The sequence below is a fragment of the Camelina sativa genome, chromosome 11 (genome assembly GCF_000633955.1).
Source record: "Camelina sativa cultivar DH55 chromosome 11, Cs, whole genome shotgun sequence".
In the NCBI taxonomy this organism is placed as follows: domain Eukaryota; kingdom Viridiplantae; phylum Streptophyta; class Magnoliopsida; order Brassicales; family Brassicaceae; genus Camelina; species Camelina sativa.
The window spans coordinates 15,080,469-15,096,855 of NC_025695.1; the positions used below are offsets into that span (position 1 = coordinate 15,080,469).

At 36.2% G+C, this 16,387-nt stretch overlaps 2 protein-coding genes across 5 annotated transcripts; both read left to right on the forward strand.

The window, feature by feature from the left end:
• LOC104727985 lies at positions 1,064-2,911 on the forward strand. The gene is made up of 4 exons (XM_010447033.1): positions 1,064-1,456; positions 1,555-1,700; positions 1,780-1,851; positions 1,936-2,911. Exons 1-4 carry the CDS (start codon positions 1,064-1,066, stop codon positions 2,909-2,911), a joined length of 1,587 nt encoding a protein of 528 aa, XP_010445335.1.
• LOC104723424 (2-oxoglutarate-Fe(II) type oxidoreductase) lies at positions 8,784-15,889 on the forward strand. Of its 4 annotated transcripts, none has more exons than XM_010441800.2 (11): positions 8,784-8,918; positions 9,100-9,292; positions 9,428-9,508; positions 10,382-10,433; positions 10,563-10,687; positions 10,785-10,885; positions 11,001-11,059; positions 11,150-11,206; positions 11,309-11,354; positions 15,392-15,471; positions 15,598-15,889. In XM_010441800.2, the coding sequence occupies exons 1-11, from the start codon at positions 8,841-8,843 to the stop codon at positions 15,671-15,673; spliced, it is 948 nt and encodes a 315-aa protein (XP_010440102.1). In that variant the 5' UTR covers positions 8,784-8,840; the 3' UTR covers positions 15,674-15,889. The 4 variants fall into 4 exon arrangements, with proteins under 4 accessions (XP_010440102.1, XP_010440101.1, XP_010440100.1 ...); XM_010441799.2 differs by lacking the exons at positions 15,392-15,471; positions 15,598-15,889 and adding exons at positions 11,452-11,531; positions 11,635-11,922 and having other exon boundaries at positions 8,785-8,918; XM_010441798.2 differs by lacking the exons at positions 8,784-8,918; positions 9,100-9,292; positions 9,428-9,508; ... (4 more) ...; positions 11,150-11,206; positions 11,309-11,354 and adding exons at positions 13,208-13,339; positions 13,662-13,863; positions 13,946-14,026; ... (4 more) ...; positions 15,121-15,177; positions 15,259-15,304 and having other exon boundaries at positions 15,598-15,886.

Below are 16,387 nucleotides of genomic sequence, written 5' to 3' on the forward strand. Positions count from 1 at the left end.
GGGGGGGGGGAGGCGAATAAACCCAATTTTAGAAGTTCGATTAGATACATGATGAAGAAGTTTCGTGTAGATATCCTTGCACTTTTTGAAACACATGCGAGTGGAGACAGAGCAAGCCAGATTTGTCAGAATTTGGGCTTCAATAACTCCTTCCGCGTTGATGCGATGAGGTAGAGCGGAGGGATATCGTTGCTGTGGAGGTCAACGGTGGGTGTAGTCTCAGTGGTTGTTTCGACAGATCAGTTTATTCATGCGAATATCAAGTTAAACATGGAGAAGGTCAATTTGTATATGTTGCTCCCTCCGTTACACGGAGGAGTGGATTATGGGGGAGTCTCAAGTCAGTGATTGAAGGAGTGGATGGTCCTCTGGTTATCGGTGGGGACTTTAACACTATTTTAAGGTTGGATGAGAGGACAGGTGGTAATGGCCGCTTGTCTCTGGATTCCTTGGCTTTTGGTGAGTGGATTAATGATCTTACATTGATTAATATGGGATTTAGGGGCAACCGTTTTACTTATCATAGGGGAAGGTCTGAGCAAACATACATTGCCAAGAGGTTAGATCGGATTTTGTATTGTCCCCATGCCCGGTTAAAATGGCAAGAGGCTGTGGTGACTCACTTGCCGGTTTTTGCATCAGATCATGCTCTATTGTACCTGCAGTTGTGCCTGAAGAGTAGAGGGGACCCAAAAAGAGAAGACCTTTCTGTTTTGAGGCGGCTTGGTTAAAGCATGAGGGGTTTCGGGAGCTGTTGTCTAACTCCTGGAATAATCAACTGACTACTCCTGTGGCTTTGAATGGATTACGTGACAGATTGAAGAGGTGGAACCGTGAAGTTTTTGGGGATGTTAATAAACAGAAGGCAGAATTAACATCAGAAATTGGTACAGTTCAAGACTTGTTGGAAGTGGCTCCCATGGATGCGTTGTTAGCTAAGGAGGAGGATTTGTTTTGTGAATTGGATAGGGTTCTTGAGCAGGAAGAATTGCTTTGGTTTTAAAAATCCCGTGAGAAATGGATTGTGGAGGGTGATCGTAATATAAAGTATTTTCATACTTCAATGATCATACGTCGAAGACGCAATCGTATTGAGAGTTTGAAAAATAATGCGGGTGTTTGGATCTCTGCTATAGAGGAATTGGAGGATCTTGCAATCGCATATTATCAGAGACTCTACTCCTTGGTGGATGTGGATGTGGTTGTAGAGAGTTTGCCACAGGTGGGGTTCCCTTCTCTTACAGTCATGGAGAAAAATTCTTTGGCCAGACCTTACACAGAAGCGGAGGTGGAATCAGCGGTGAAGGGTATGGGGAAGTTTAAGGCACCGAGTCCTGATGGTTACCAACCAGTGTTTTACCAGGAGTGTTGGGATATTGTAGGTATGTCTGTCACACACTTTGTGTTGGAGTTTTTTGCGACTAATACTCTGCCGGAAGGGACGAATGATGCGTTGGTAATTTTAATTGCCAAGGTTCTGAAGCCGGAAACCATAATGCAGTTCAGACCAATCAGTGTATGTAATGTTTTGTTTAAAACAATTACTAAAACTAGGATCCTACGATTGAAACGGGCAATGACCACTCTTATAGGCCCTGCTCAGTTGAGCTTCATTCCGGGAGACTGAGTACTGATAACATATTAGTTGTTCAAGAGGCGGTTCACTCGATGAGACGGAAGAAAGGGCATAAAGGATGGATGTTGTTGAAACTTGATTTGAAAATAGCATATGACCGTATTCGGTGTGGGATTTTCTTGAGGATACTCTCCTTGCCGCAGGTTTACCAGAGAATTAGAGGAGTTGGATAATGTCATGTGTTACGAGTCCGTCTTTGACACTATTATGGAATGGTGAGAAGACGACATCTTTCAAGCCTACCAGAGACTGAGACAAGGGGACCCTTATCTTCTTATCTCTTCGTGTTGTGTATAAAGGTTGTGCCATCTGATTGAGTTTTCTACTACTGCAAAGGAGTGGAAACCAATATGTTTATCTCGTAATGGACCGAAGCTCTCTCATATCTGCTTCGCAAATGATATCATCTTGTTTGTAGAGGCGTCAGTGGCCCAAATCAGAGTAATACGGCGAGTGTTAGAACGGTTTTGTGTTGCATCGGGTCAAAAAGTGAGCCTGGAGAAGTCAAAGATCTTTTACTCGGAGAATGTTAGCCGAGACCTTGCTCAACAAATCAGTACTGAGAGTGGGATTAAAGCCACACGGGAGTTGGGAAAATATATGGGGATGCATGTTCTTCATAAACGTATCAACAAGGATACTTTTGGGGAGGTTCTTGAGAGAGTAGCATCACGACTCTCAGGCTGGAGAGGTCGATTCCTTAGTTTGGCAGGTCGGGTGACTTTAACTAAGGCTGTTTTATCGTTTATCCCCGTTCATACAATGTCTACAATCTTGTTGCCTCAATCCGCTTTGGAGAAACTGGATAGACTGTCAAGATCGTTCCTATGGGGTAGCACAACTGACAAACACAAACAGTACCTTTTGGCATGGGATTGTGTTTATCTCCCAAAGTTAGCAGGTGGTCTGGGAATTCGATCTGCAAAACAGATGAATGTTGCATTACTGGCAAAGGTGGGGTGGCAGTTACTACATGACAAAGTAAGTATCTGGGCGAGGGTTTTACGAAGTAAGTACAAGGTTGGAGATATACGAGATGGGACCTGGCTGGTAGCAAAAAGTTCTTGGTCCTCTACCTGGAGGAGTGTGGGGAGAGGGTTAAGAGAAGGAGTGGCTCCATGCATCAGTTGGGTTCTTGGAGATGGACGTAGTGTCAGGTTTTGGAAGGAATGCTGGTTAACTAATTCCCCTCTTTGTGATTTATTGGAAAGGGAGCAGCCTGCGGGATACGATAGTGTGACTGTCAGAGATTTATGGAAGTCTGATTCGGGATGAGAACTGCAATATATACTTATGTATGTGTCATCTGAGGTGCAACTTAAACTTCAAACACTGGTGGTTGATACAATGACGGGAAGGAAGGACCATATCTCCTGGGGGAGTTGCTCGGATGGGAGATTCACGGTTAAATCAACCTATGCTTTACTAACAAAAGATGACACCCCGAAACAGAACATGGGGGTATTCTTTGACCGTATTTGGCGTCTGTTGGCGCCAGAAAGAGTCTGTGTTTTTTTTCTGTTTAGTTGGGAACCAAGTCTTGATGAAAAACATGGAGAGACATCGACGGCACTTGAGTGGTTCGAGTCTTTGCCGAGTTTGTAATGGTGGGGAGGAGTCTATTTTACATGTTCTCAGGGACTGTCCGACAATGTCAGGGGTCTGAAATCATTTGGTACCATCTAGGAGAGTACACTCGTTCTTTGAACAGTCGTTATTAGTGTGGATAATCAGCAATCTATGTGATACCACACCGATCGGAAATAGCACATGGGCGACTCTGTTTGCTATGGCGGTTTGGAGGAGATGGAAGTGGCGGTGTGGGAATGTGTTTGGGGGGAGAGGAACTTGTAGGGACCATGTACGCTTTCTGCGGGAGACAGCTGACCAAGTCTCTGAGGTACATCAATGAAACTAATCTTTTTAGTGCTATCAGTGTGAGGTGAAGATGATAATACTTATGCTATGAATGTATGCAACATGCAAACAGAGACATAAGCAGTGATAATGATGAATGATCAGGTGGAATGCAAGAGGTTTCAATTACTCTTATGTTGTTGTAATATAAGAGATGTTAATCCATAATGAGTAAGATGCAAGCAATCAGGATGTGAACACTTATCTAAGTTAAGCCAAGTATGAAAATGGTTTTATACTAACACCCTAATGATAATGATGAAATGCAGAATGTAAAATTACCAAAATAAGAAGCTAAATGCAAAGTGAACAGTGTAAATGAAGCAGAAATGATACTAACAAGAAGAGGAATTCATCTAATGCAAGACAGTAAATGCAGCAGGATTAAACAAGGGTGAATGCAATGGAACAGGAATGAAACTAGAAAGATGCAGAAAATAAACAAGAACTCTGGAAGGAGTTCGAGCAAGCACTCGATCATATGCTCGATCGAGTACTAGGTCGAGTGGATTGATACGAAGAACAAAAACAAAATCAACAATCAAAACAGAACAGAATGGAAGCAAATCAAACAAAAAGTGAATAACAGTAATCAAATAGAGAAATCAATATACAAAGAAGGTCCTAGGGATGGGTTAATGGGCTGGACTTAAGTTATAATCACCTAAACTAATCAACAAATCTCAATCAATAGTGAGCTATCTCTAGACAATGATCTTCTAATACTTGTTAATCCATTCTCATGACAATAACAATCAAGCTTAGATACTTCTAGACCTAGTTCTCACTACCTAAGACATATAAAAGAAGACATTAAAGATTCAGATCATCAATGTCAAAAATCACCTTAAACATCCAATCTCTCAGGTTAAGTATGATAATCTCTAGCATTAGCCTTATCTGACAACTTAGACATTGGTGTGATGCTAAGAAGCTTAAAATCTATCCTTACCCTCTCAGATTTAAGAACAGCATATAACATATCTAATCTAGAAGAGATATTTAAACAATCAATCTTGATCAGTCTAAGTAACCATAACCCTTATCCAGCCTTATCCATCCCTAAGATCCTAACAGACTACTCAGAATTACTAAACATGATGAACAAAATCATAAACTCAGAAATTAATGAAACTTGCATGATTAGAAAAATAAGACAGAGATCTACAATAATGAACAAAGAAGCAAACTCAAATTCTTAATACTTAGAAAGTTATGGAACCAACAAGTATCAGAAATCTAGAGAAAAATACAAGAAAAAGTGGATAATGATCTAAGCAAAAAGTAGAAATTTCCCAAAAGGGTAAAAACTAGGTTTATTTAGATATTTTCTCCCTAAAGTGGCTTCTTGGCGGCCATAGAGTACAATAGGTTTATATAGGAAGGGAACCCCTAAAATGGCTAGAATACAAAATAGGAAGGCGGCTCGGTCAACTCGACCATGCTCGGTCAACTCGACCATGCTCGGTCAACTCGACCATGCTCGGTCAACTCGACCATGCTCGGTCAACTCGACCATGCTCGGTCAACTCGACCATGCTCGGTCAACTCGACCATGCTCGGTCAACTCGACCATGCTCGGTCAACTCGACCATGCTCGGTCAACTCGACCATGCTCGGTCAACTCGACCATGCTCGGTCAACTCGACCATGCTCGGTCAACTCGACCATGCTCGGTCAACTCGACCATGCTCGGTCAACTCGACCATGCTCGGTCAACTCGACCATGCTCGGTCAACTCGACCATGTGCTTGGTCGAGTGACCTCTTCTTCTGCTTCTTCCAATCGGTCGATTCCTTCTCCTCACACGGTCGAGTGTCTGGTCGAGTGAGGTGGTTGAGTGGACTTCCGGACCTTGGTTTTTCTCTGCTCTAGCTCCTTTGTCTGCTTCTCTTGATAGCTCCACTCTCCTTCAACACTTCTCCATGCTCCTTTTGGGTCCTAAATCACCTGATTATGCAAGAAACAATGCAATGCAATGCAAACCTACTCTAATGCATAAACAATCCTAAAATTACTCAATAATGGCTAAACAAACTAGTAAATCATGCAAAAGGTGCAGATAAACTAAGGTAAAACAAGGTGAAATATATGAACATCAATCAACATGTGAGGGAATGTACTGGTGGTGTTCGGCGAGAGGAGAGGATGATTGCGTGGACACCACCTACGGTTGGTTGGTTCAAGGTAAACACAGACGGTGCCTCACGTGGGAATCCAAGATTGGCAACATTAGGGGGGTCTTGAGAGACGGTGATGGGTTGTGGTGCGGGGGCTTTGCTTTGAACATAGGGATATGCTCGACATCGTTGTCGGAGTTGTGGGGGGGGGGGGGGTTTNGGGGTTTATTATGGCCTCTATATTGCGTGGGAGAGAGGTGTTTCGCGCTTAGAGCTGGAGGTCGACTCGGAGATAGTGGTTATTTTCTACGGACATGGATTGAGGATTCTCATCCACTGTCTTTCCTAGTACGCTTGTGCTATGACTATTTATCAAAGGACTGGATAGTTCGTATCTCACATGTGTATAGGGACTTGTAGACGGATTGGCAAACTATGCGTTTTCTCTTCCTTTAGGGTTTCATATGTTTACTTCTAGTCCTGATTGTGTTAGTTCTCTTTGCTTAGAGGATGTAAATGGATCGGTGCGCCCTCCAAACATTCGGTTGTATTTTTTTTTTTTTTTTAATAAAATATGNCATCCCCCTTGTTCCACCAAAAAAAAAAAAGACAGAAAGGCTCTATATTATATTCTGATTGTAATTTTCCTATATAATCATTTAATCCCCATCTTTCATCTATGAAATGACTAAACAAGAAGAACTTAAAACTAAATTAGCAAAAACTTAATTATGAAAGAGGGAATATTTTTTAGTTTTTTTTTCTTCTTCTTGGCAATGGAAAATGATTGAATTAATTAGGGTTCTGCAAGAATTTGTCAGTAGACGGTTTAATAAATGTGTGTTACCATTGTAGTTGAATAGTATGCACCATACTTAAAAATGTGATAAAACGAGGAGAGGTCCAATGATGGATAAAGCAAAAACTATAAGAGAAAACATGTTTGGGCAAAATGTCTTCTGTGGATGTGGCATTGGTATCATCAATATTTAGATTTATGGTCCACCTGCATTTATTATTGAATCTTCCATTAATTAAGGAATCACTGTCCTAAGATTTTTTTCTTTCTAAAATCTGTTGATGGCCGAACCTATTAAATCAGGTCCATTAATGAACAAATAATCTACAATCATACTAGTATCGATCAAATATATTGACTGAGAGTATATGTCGTACATATCAACGTTTGTTGGTATATTAGGTTTAGCCATTTAACTCTCTTCCTTCTTACTTTCTTGTTAAATGTACAAACACATTAATTACACTCAGACTTATCTTATCTTAACTACTTATTTTAATTGTCTGATCCTAACAACACAAAATAATCCATTTAACATTTGGACCTTCAATCAACACCATGGCCCATTTGGCCATTTTCCTCACTCTTCTTCTTTCTCCTCCTACGCACACAACACTTCTTCGCTTCCTCTTCTTCACACTCTTCCTTCGGCTTCTTCTTCTATCTTTTTCTCGTGCATTATTAATCAAAGATGGAGATTCCAACAACGTTTTCCTTACCTTTGTAAACTACATGTTAAACTCAAACTGTAATTGATTGTAATAATATCAACGGTGTTAGAATAATCGGTGTTCATAAAACTTTTTTTGGTTAAACTATTGTAGTTGATATTATATTTTATGAATACATTATATGCCGCCGAGTCTACATAAAATTAATTATATAGTTGAATTTTCTAAATTTTATTTCGATCCTCATTATAATAAAACGAAGTATACAACATTGTTTTGTAGACTATATAATTTTAATAAGTTGATTACAAATATGTTATACATTAATTGATAGATTAATTGGTTACAAATAGGTTATACCGAAAATCTTAAAGAGAATATTCTAAAAAATCATATCATCTAACTTACTATATTAATTTTCTTTATTAAATTATTCATCAAATAAAATCTTTTGATATCTAACTTAATATATTAATTTGTTAATTATCATTATACTTCACGTCTCATTTTTATATATGAGTCTATTTTGTGAAACAAATAAATTATCATATTATTTATTATAATTAAAAAATAGTTTTATTTCCGGATATACCATAAGTTGAATTTTTAAAAACAAATATAAATTGTAAAATCTATGAAATATTCAAGCTTTAGTAATATTATTCTTTAAAAATAATATCTATTGAATTAAAAATTTTACTGAGTAACAGGTCAAAATTTGAATATTTAAATTCAATTTCATATTTTTTTGTTGAGTTTTCTAATTTAATATAATATAATAAACTTTAAATAATTTATTTTGAAATATTTTTAATATATATTGAAACTTGATATAAAAGTTAGAAACTCTAAACACTCTAAATTGACTTATTATAACAATATCAATAATATGTCACTATAATATGAAAGAATTTCAAGAAACCAAGTATATTAAAACAAAAAGTATAACAATATATTAAATTACTCATAATATAATAACTCACTTTTTAAAAACCAAATTTACAAAATTATGTCTTATAACGACATTCAAGTTATGATGTATAATATACATTGTTGAAATAACTTGACATATATAATCTAATACAACATATTAAAAATGTTAAAATATACAAAATTTTTGTATAAAATAAAATTTAACCAGTGTTATAGCACAAGTATTTATTTAGAATCATTAACAATTAACAATATAAAACTTAAAAAATAGGTGAATTTTTTCAAGCCATCATATTTAGCATATGATTTTATTACATAATGTTTTATCCAAAAAAACTTTTAAAAACAATCACATAAATTATATTTTACATAAAAATTATAATATAAATAAAATAAATTTTAACCTGTGCTCTAGCACGGTCATAATCTAGTTATCTTATTATTTTCTTTTACCGATTTTTTTTAGACAACACAAATTACACATTTGATTGTTTTGAATTGCAAACTGTAAGAGCATTTTTAGAAAACGGTGGTCCTATATTTAATGGGAAAACCACATGAGCTAATGAAAAAACGGTGGTCCTATATTTAATGGGCCTAAAGCCCAGTGTATATCAAAACTCGTGTCAAAAAGTTAAGGAATAAAACAAAAACGACGCCGTACGGACATACTGACAAGTGCAGACAGCTGCTTAAAAAGAATACCACAAGCGGAGGAGAGTCAAACAATGTATGAATTTTGAATAGAGGGATCAGAAGAAACAATGGGAACGGTTCTGAAACTTCCGATCATCGATCTTACTTCTCCGGAGAAGCTTTCTATTTCCCAATTGATTCGTCAGGTTCTTCTTCTTCTTCCTTTACGTGTTTTTTTTTTTTTTTTCTTTCTTTTTCATGGAAATTAACAAAGCGAAGTCATTGATTGTATTATCTATATACTCTTAACGGTAATTGCTTCTTTATGTTACTACGCAAATTTCGATTTTAAACTGATATTTTGATGATTATATATATATTTATAAGGCTTGTGTGGATCATGGATTCTTCTATCTCACGAATCATGGCGTTTCGGAAGAGTTGATGGAAAGAGTGTTAACGGAGAGCAAGAAACTATTCTCTCTTCCTCTTGATGAGAAGATGGTGATGGCTCGTCGTGGTTCTCGTGGTTACTCACCTTTATACGACGAGAAACATGAATCCTCTGCCAAGTACAAAGGTTCTTAATTATATTATATTATAGGTTACTCTTGGTTGGTCCAACTATTTTAGATTCATGTTGTAATGATCTCTATAATTGGCTTTGGTTGAGAAAAAGGAAAAGTGTGATTGATTGAAAATATTCATGTAAAAGGTGATTCCAAGGAGATGTTCACGTTTGGATCTTCAGAAGGAGTTTTGGGACAACTTTACCCTAACGAGTGGCCTCTTGAAGGTAAAATTTGTTTGATATATAATACTTATAAGAAGATAATACAGTACAGATTATAGAAATTGATACTTTAATAGATGATGATAGTGCGGGATTACAATTTACAAATAAAGAAATTGAGGAATTTGATAATGGAACTCCTATTAATCTTCTCTAATAATTGTCACTCTTTAATAATAAACTATTTTCCAACCCTCGAGAATTATATATATAAATAGAAAAGTAGAAAACAAAGAGTATATATATTTAATACGAAACAGGTAACCAAACCGGATCAATATCATAATTTAATAACTTAAAATATACTAGTACTTTATATATTTATATATATTCTTACTTTATTATAATATAAACTGTACTAATAATGAATGTTATCTTAAACTCTTAATTTAATAGTCTGATAACATGACTTCTTCCGTTTTTCTTGGTCCAGATGTTGATAAAAAAAAAATCTTATCTTTGACTTATATAACATCAGCAAAAATAAAATAATAATTGATAGATGATATTTTACTGAAATGTTTGTTTTAGCTACCAATTGTAAACGGAATTTCAACTAAATAAACTCAAAACGTTCCAACCAAAAGACTTTTATTTTTTTGATCTGCTAACCAGTAGGATCATGAAATCTAACAGATAAACAAAACTACGGCTTTTAACATATAACAAAACCATATCAGGTCGCGAGTTTAAAGGTCTGACCTTGCGGGGTTGGTTTGAGGTTTAAAACACTGATAGAAACTAAAGAGCCTAACCTACAATAAAAACATATTTAGCAAGAATTAGTCTCTGGGACTTTGAACCTCTTTGTTTATATCAAATACTATTTTGTTATGTTGATTATGTTATCTGATGGGTTATGGATGTTTGTATTAGAGCTTATGCCGCTTTGGAGGCCAACCATGGAATACTACTATAAAAATGTCATGTAAGTAGAAGGAAACTTGCTCTGCTTATGCTGACCAAAAATACTTCTAAACTATTGTTTTTTCGTACTTATATATTGGATTGTACGTTGTGGTTTTTGTTTACTGGTCTGGTCTTTGTTGCTTCTTAGGGATATTGTTGGTAAGAAATTGCTTGGCCTAGTGGCTTTGGCATTGAATTTAGAGGAAAACTTCTTTGAACAAGTGGGAGCCTTCAATGATCAAGCAGCAGTTGTTCGTCTCATACGTTATCCAGGTCTTCCACCAAACCTGTGTTCTAAATGAGAAAACCACCACTGCTCGTTTCTTTATTTTACTCTTAGATTCCCTCCTTGTCACATTATATATAATAGGAGAGTTGGATTCATCTGGAGAAGAAACATGTGGGGCTTCTGCTCATTCAGATTTTGGAATGATAACTCTTCTTGCAACGGATGGAGTTGCAGGCCTTCAAGTATTCATCTCATATATATTTTTTAAAAACTGAGAATTTCTTTTGTTTTTTTTTTTTAATCTTTTTGTTTTAGTTCTAATAATTAATGTTTACGTACGTACGTACGTACTAAAAGGTTTGTAGGGATAAAGATAAAGAACCAAAGGTTTGGGAAGATGTCGCTGGAATCAAAGGGTAAGTTACATAAACATATGCGTTTTGATTGACTCTATTTGTAGTTAAGGCCTAAAACTTAAGATGACTTTGTGTAAATTATAATCGCAGGGCTTTTGTTGTCAATATCGGCGACCTTATGGAGAGATGGACTAATGGTCTTTTCCGGTACCTAAAAAATAAAACATCTATACTTTTAGTTTACAATATTTCTCATTTTTAGGATGAATAATTTGACTTAATTAAGATATATCGCTTCTTGATTATAAGATCAACCATGCATAGAGTGGTGTCGGTGGGGAAAGAACGTTACTCGGTACGTACGATGTAATTTGTTTGAATTAGTCTCTTTTTTTTTTTACTAATCGTCATCATTATCGTGACATAAACATGTTCGTTTTAATTACTTGAAGGTGGCTGTATTCGTCGATCCAGACCCAAACTGCGTTGTGGAGTGCTTGGAGAGCTGCTGCAGTGAAACTTCTCCTCCCAGGTATATTAATAACTCTCGTTATATTATGATAACTTAAAAAGTTTTGGTCTTCTATCAGAAAGCTTAAACGTACGGTTGATTTGTGAATTTCTTGCCTGATCAGGTTTCCACCGGTCCGGGTCAAAGATTATTTCCACGAGCGATTCAGTCAAACTCTCGCTTCGTATTCTGGTTCCGGCTAAAAGTCGTATTATATGAGAAGCTCCTCCACATTTGCTTAAATAAGACATGCATGTGTCAAATGTTTGAGTTTTCTACGTTAATAAAACCTGTTCTAATGTTTGGGTTTGAGTCGTGTGCTTATTGTAATAAATTAAAGGTGATAAAGTACTTATAACAATATCACGGATGCTGTATTATTTGCGACTGGTCAAATATACTAGTTGTGGTCCTTGTGGACTATGATTCCGTATTTGGAACAGATGTTTCCATAAAATGGTTTCATCTCTTGGTTTGGAAGAAGCCAAGAAGCAGCGGGTCTGGCATTTACAAGTGTCCTAAGCAGAACTAAAAAACATGCCCTTTTGTATATTACCAGAAAATTTTAACCAATTATTTCTTTCATTTTCAAAATATAAGATGTTTTAACTAAAAGTACGCAGATTAAAAAATATTTATTTTTCACTAGTTCAACCAATCAGAACAAGACTGCATAATATAAAAAAATTAAATTAATCTAAAAATTGCATAGAAACTTAAAAACATCATATATTATAAAACAAAAAAATCTCTAAAACATCTTATATTATGAAATCAAGAGAGTAGTATATAAGACTTTATGTCTAATGTTTTTAAATTTTATTAACACAAACCAAAGCCAAAACATTAGATTTGATGAAAAGGTTTATCTAATAGTTTAACAAATCAAACTTAATCTCAAAAGGAAAAAAGACCAAAACCAAAACTAACAATTAACCTCAAAAACTATGATTTGCACTTATATTAAAGTCTCTATTGTTATAAAAAGTCTTTAGATGTATATAAAAACTTCATTAAAAAATTACAAAAAAATGCCTTAAATTTTTTGATGTCCTAATCCTTTGCTTCAGTTGCTTGTCATATCGGCCGGAACTACCGAGAAGTTCCTCCAAAGCATTCCCGATAACATGAGGGATTACTCAGGCCACTCTCCTGAGCTCTCTTACACGAAATCTGAGAATACACTGGATAAAACTGAGGCCACCATTGAGAAGATGAGAGAGCTTGGATTCCTCTTCAAAGTTTCACCCTGCAATTCGATGATTACTCTCTACGGTAAGCTCCAAAATCGAGATATGGTCGAGAAGCTTGTAAGAGAGAGAAAGGTCGAGTGTGACAGTCCCACAGTGAACAAGGTTTTGAGAATTTGAGGGTATACGCAGACACAAGCAGCCAGTATGAAATTGATGGAAACACTTCAAAATGTGGGTTGATGAACAAGTAATCAAACTGGATGGAGGCACTGTCGTTGCAATGGCAAAAGCTTACCTTGTGGTTCCAAAGAAAAGGCGATAAAGATGTATGGTAATTGGTAACGAGGTTCAAATTTTGATTAGCAACTGCTGCTTTAAGTGTCTAAAAATGTACTAAAACACAAACAAACCCTTCAAATATTTTTCGGATTGGTTCGGTTCAAATAAATACTCGGTTCCGGTTATTTTATCTAAAACGAAGTCGTATTCCAGTATACGTCTGGTTCTCTCGTACAAGCCAAAAACGATCAGAGCAAAATCAATTTCCAAACAGAGAGAATGGGGACGTCGCTTCCACTTCCGATCATCGACCTCTCTTCGCCGGAAAAAATCTCCACCGCACAATTGATTCGTCAGGTTCTTCTTCACTTCTCTGTTACTTGTATCCTGCTTCTTCTACTAGATTACCTGCTTCTTCTTTCTCAGCAGTCATATGATTGCCATGAGTTCAATTTTTCCAATTTCAGTTGTGGATTAGTAAGTGATAGGACTAGTACCTGTAGCCATCAGTTGACGAAGATTGGGTTTTTTTTTATTTTTTTTGAGTTGTTCGGTTTTAGTCTGGGTTATTGAAGAGAGGTCTTGTGTATACTTAAGTTGAACTGGGTATTTGTTTAAGACATGTCTCTCTCTATGATTGCTGATAAACTGTTTTGTTTTGTTATGTCGGTAAAATTAGGCATGTCTTGAACATGGATTCTTTTATGTCGAGAATCATGGCATCGAGGAAGAATTAATAAAAGGGGTTTTTAAAGAGAGCAAAGGCTTCTTTGATCTTCCATTAGAGAAGAAGATGGCTTTACTCCGCCGTGATTTGCTTGGTTATACTCCTTTGTACGCTGAGAAACTTGACCCGTCCGTGACCTCCATAGGTTCATTCAATTTGGTGGTTTTGTATATGGCTTGCATATGGTTTGTTTTGTTGCTGGAGGTGGTCTTTAAGATTTGATCTCTCTTTGTTAGGTGATTCCAAGGAAAGCTTCTATTTTGGCTCTTTCGAAGGTGTTCTCGCTCAACGTTACCCAAATCAATGGCCTTCTCAAGGTTATTTCCTACTACCTGTTTCTTTAATCTGTTTTGATCTCAATCTCTTTGTCTCTCTTACGAGTTCGGTGTATGTATATAGATCTCTTGCCATCATGGAGACAAACCATGGAATGTTACTACAAGAATGTCCTGTAAGCACCTGCTCTTTAGTCGCTCTTCTGCAAAATGAATCTCTAATCTTCTCTATAGATCCTCAGTTGATAATAGGTTTTCAAGTTGATTATCAACAATTGGATTTGAACCTCGATGGTAGGGACAAATATAGTTTATCGTAGCCAATTACATTGGTGGTACAAAACTACAAATGTAGTATCTTTGGGCCATGGGTGTTCTTGATAAATCAACTTCTAAATATAAGGAGATTTATGATATTTCATGATTATTTTCTCCTGGGTCAACTTGCTAGTTGTGTGTTTGCATTGCTGCTTTAAGGTCCGTGGGTAGAAAATTGCTCGGCTTGATTGCCTTGGCATTGGATTTAGATGAGGATTTCTTCGAAAAAGTGGGAGCCCTGAATGATCCTGCAGCAGTTGTTCGCCTCTTACGCTATCCAGGTATCTCTATGTACATCAGATTCTGGTTGGATTGATGATTGATATTAATCTTGATTGACTTTGGTAAGAACTAGATCTTAACATAAACCAGAGGAACATGTATCTAAACATATGTAATCAGTGAGAATTGATCCATATTCCAGGAGTTCGAGTCAGGTTTTGATCTCTGCACTTCTGATGATATATATAGGTGAAGTGATTTCGTCAGATGTAGAAACATATGGTGCCTCAGCTCACTCAGATTATGGAATGGTCACTCTTCTTTTGACTGATGGAGTTCCGGGGCTTCAGGTTAATTATTTTTTCATTTTTTCTTGTAACTCTCCTCATACTCGTCTTCCTTTAGTAACCCTATGTTCTTACACCGTCTGTTAAAACTCAATAGGTTTGTAGAGACAAATCGAAACAACCACACATTTGGGAAGATGTCCCTGGAATAAAAGGGTAAAGTTTAGCGTTTTTTTATAGCTACTGGATTTTGGATGCTTGTTGATTAGAAATAATTGTTGAATTCCGGGGGACTTTCTATAACTGTAGGGCGTTTATTGTCAACATTGGTGATTTGATGGAGAGATGGACCAATGGAATGTTCCGGTAAATTTTAATCAGTCTTAGAGTGTGTTTTCTAGGTAACATTTCAAGATTATTCATGTAATATATGTGAATGGGTTTTAGGTCTACATTGCACAGAGTGATGCCGGTTGGAAAAGAACGTTACTCGGTAACTTTGCCTGATTCTTTCTAATTTCCTTACAAATTGATAAAGTTTTGGGCAAAAGTAGCTAACTTGAGGAGAAGTTTATTGTAGGTGGTGTTCTTCTTAGATCCCAATCCAGATTGTAATGTAAAATGCTTGGAGAGTTGTTGCAGCGGAACTTGTCCCCCAAGGTATTTGAGAAAACTGTGGTTGAATGAATCTTTACTCCATTGCACATTTGTTAAAATCTTTTTGATTTTGAATGGTAGAAAAATAAAAGTTTTGAGTCCTTTTCTCATATATTTTTTATCGTGTAGATTCCCGCCTATTCTGGCCGGCGACTATCTTAAGGAGCGTTTCAGGCTAACCTACGCAACCTCCTCCTCCTCCTAGTCTAAGTTTTTTGGTTACGAAATGTAAAATTAGTGAAATGTAAAGGAATCCCGTGGGACTTGAAAATGATTTAGTCAAAGACGCACAAAAAAAACTCGTGGAACTTGAGTGGGCGGTTACGTATTTGGACCAAACTTATACACGTTGCGAATTTGTCTGTGGTCTATAACGACAATGTCTTTTATCCAAAGCATAAATATGTTTTGTCTTTTACGATTACAATACAAAACGATATAAATGCCTGGTTAACCTAACTGTACTCTTGAGATTGGAGCACAAATCTTCATACACTGTTGACAAGAGCAAAGGTAAAATATTCATGGAGAAAAATCATTATACGTAGAAGTACGTTACAACTTACAAGTTGTGTTTTCTATATTCGAACTGCCCATAACGCAACTGTATACGTTTAAAAGATAAGAAAACAAAACATTATCTTATCTTTTTAGTCTAATTCCTTTATCTTCTTCTTTTTTTTTGTTTTTCTTGTCTTAGCAACATGTTCTTGAGATGCATGTCATTTCGTTATTTCATATTTTATTGTTTTCATACGGCGGGAAATAATTTTTTATTACACGTCTTAATTTACTTTGATTTATTTACTTTATTAGTACTACACTAATAACGTACTATAGATTTTTTTTGGTTATAGTTAAAATATGTGTTCCATATGAGGGAAAAATGGATATAATTCCATAATTTTTGTGCCGACCA

What these genes read in the sequence shown, in the direction of transcription:
- LOC104727985 (XM_010447033.1), top strand. Translation starts at nt 1,064, where the DNA reads ATGATCATACGTCGAAGACGCAATCGTATTGAGAGTTTGAAAAATAAT. An exon ending in AAGGGACGAATGATGCGTTG is followed by an intron (nt 1,457 to 1,554) that starts GTAATTTTAATT and finishes TACTAAAACTAG; the next exon opens with GATCCTACGATTGAAACGGG. An exon ending in TTTGACACTATTATGGAATG is followed by an intron (nt 1,852 to 1,935) that starts GTGAGAAGACGA and finishes TTGTGTATAAAG; the next exon opens with GTTGTGCCATCTGATTGAGT.
- LOC104723424 (XM_010441798.2), top strand. Translation starts at nt 13,262, where the DNA reads ATGGGGACGTCGCTTCCACTTCCGATCATCGACCTCTCTTCGCCGGAA. An exon ending in AAATCAATGGCCTTCTCAAG is followed by an intron (nt 14,027 to 14,108) that starts GTTATTTCCTAC and finishes GTATGTATATAG; the next exon opens with ATCTCTTGCCATCATGGAGA. An exon ending in TCGCCTCTTACGCTATCCAG is followed by an intron (nt 14,584 to 14,773) that starts GTATCTCTATGT and finishes TGATATATATAG; the next exon opens with GTGAAGTGATTTCGTCAGAT.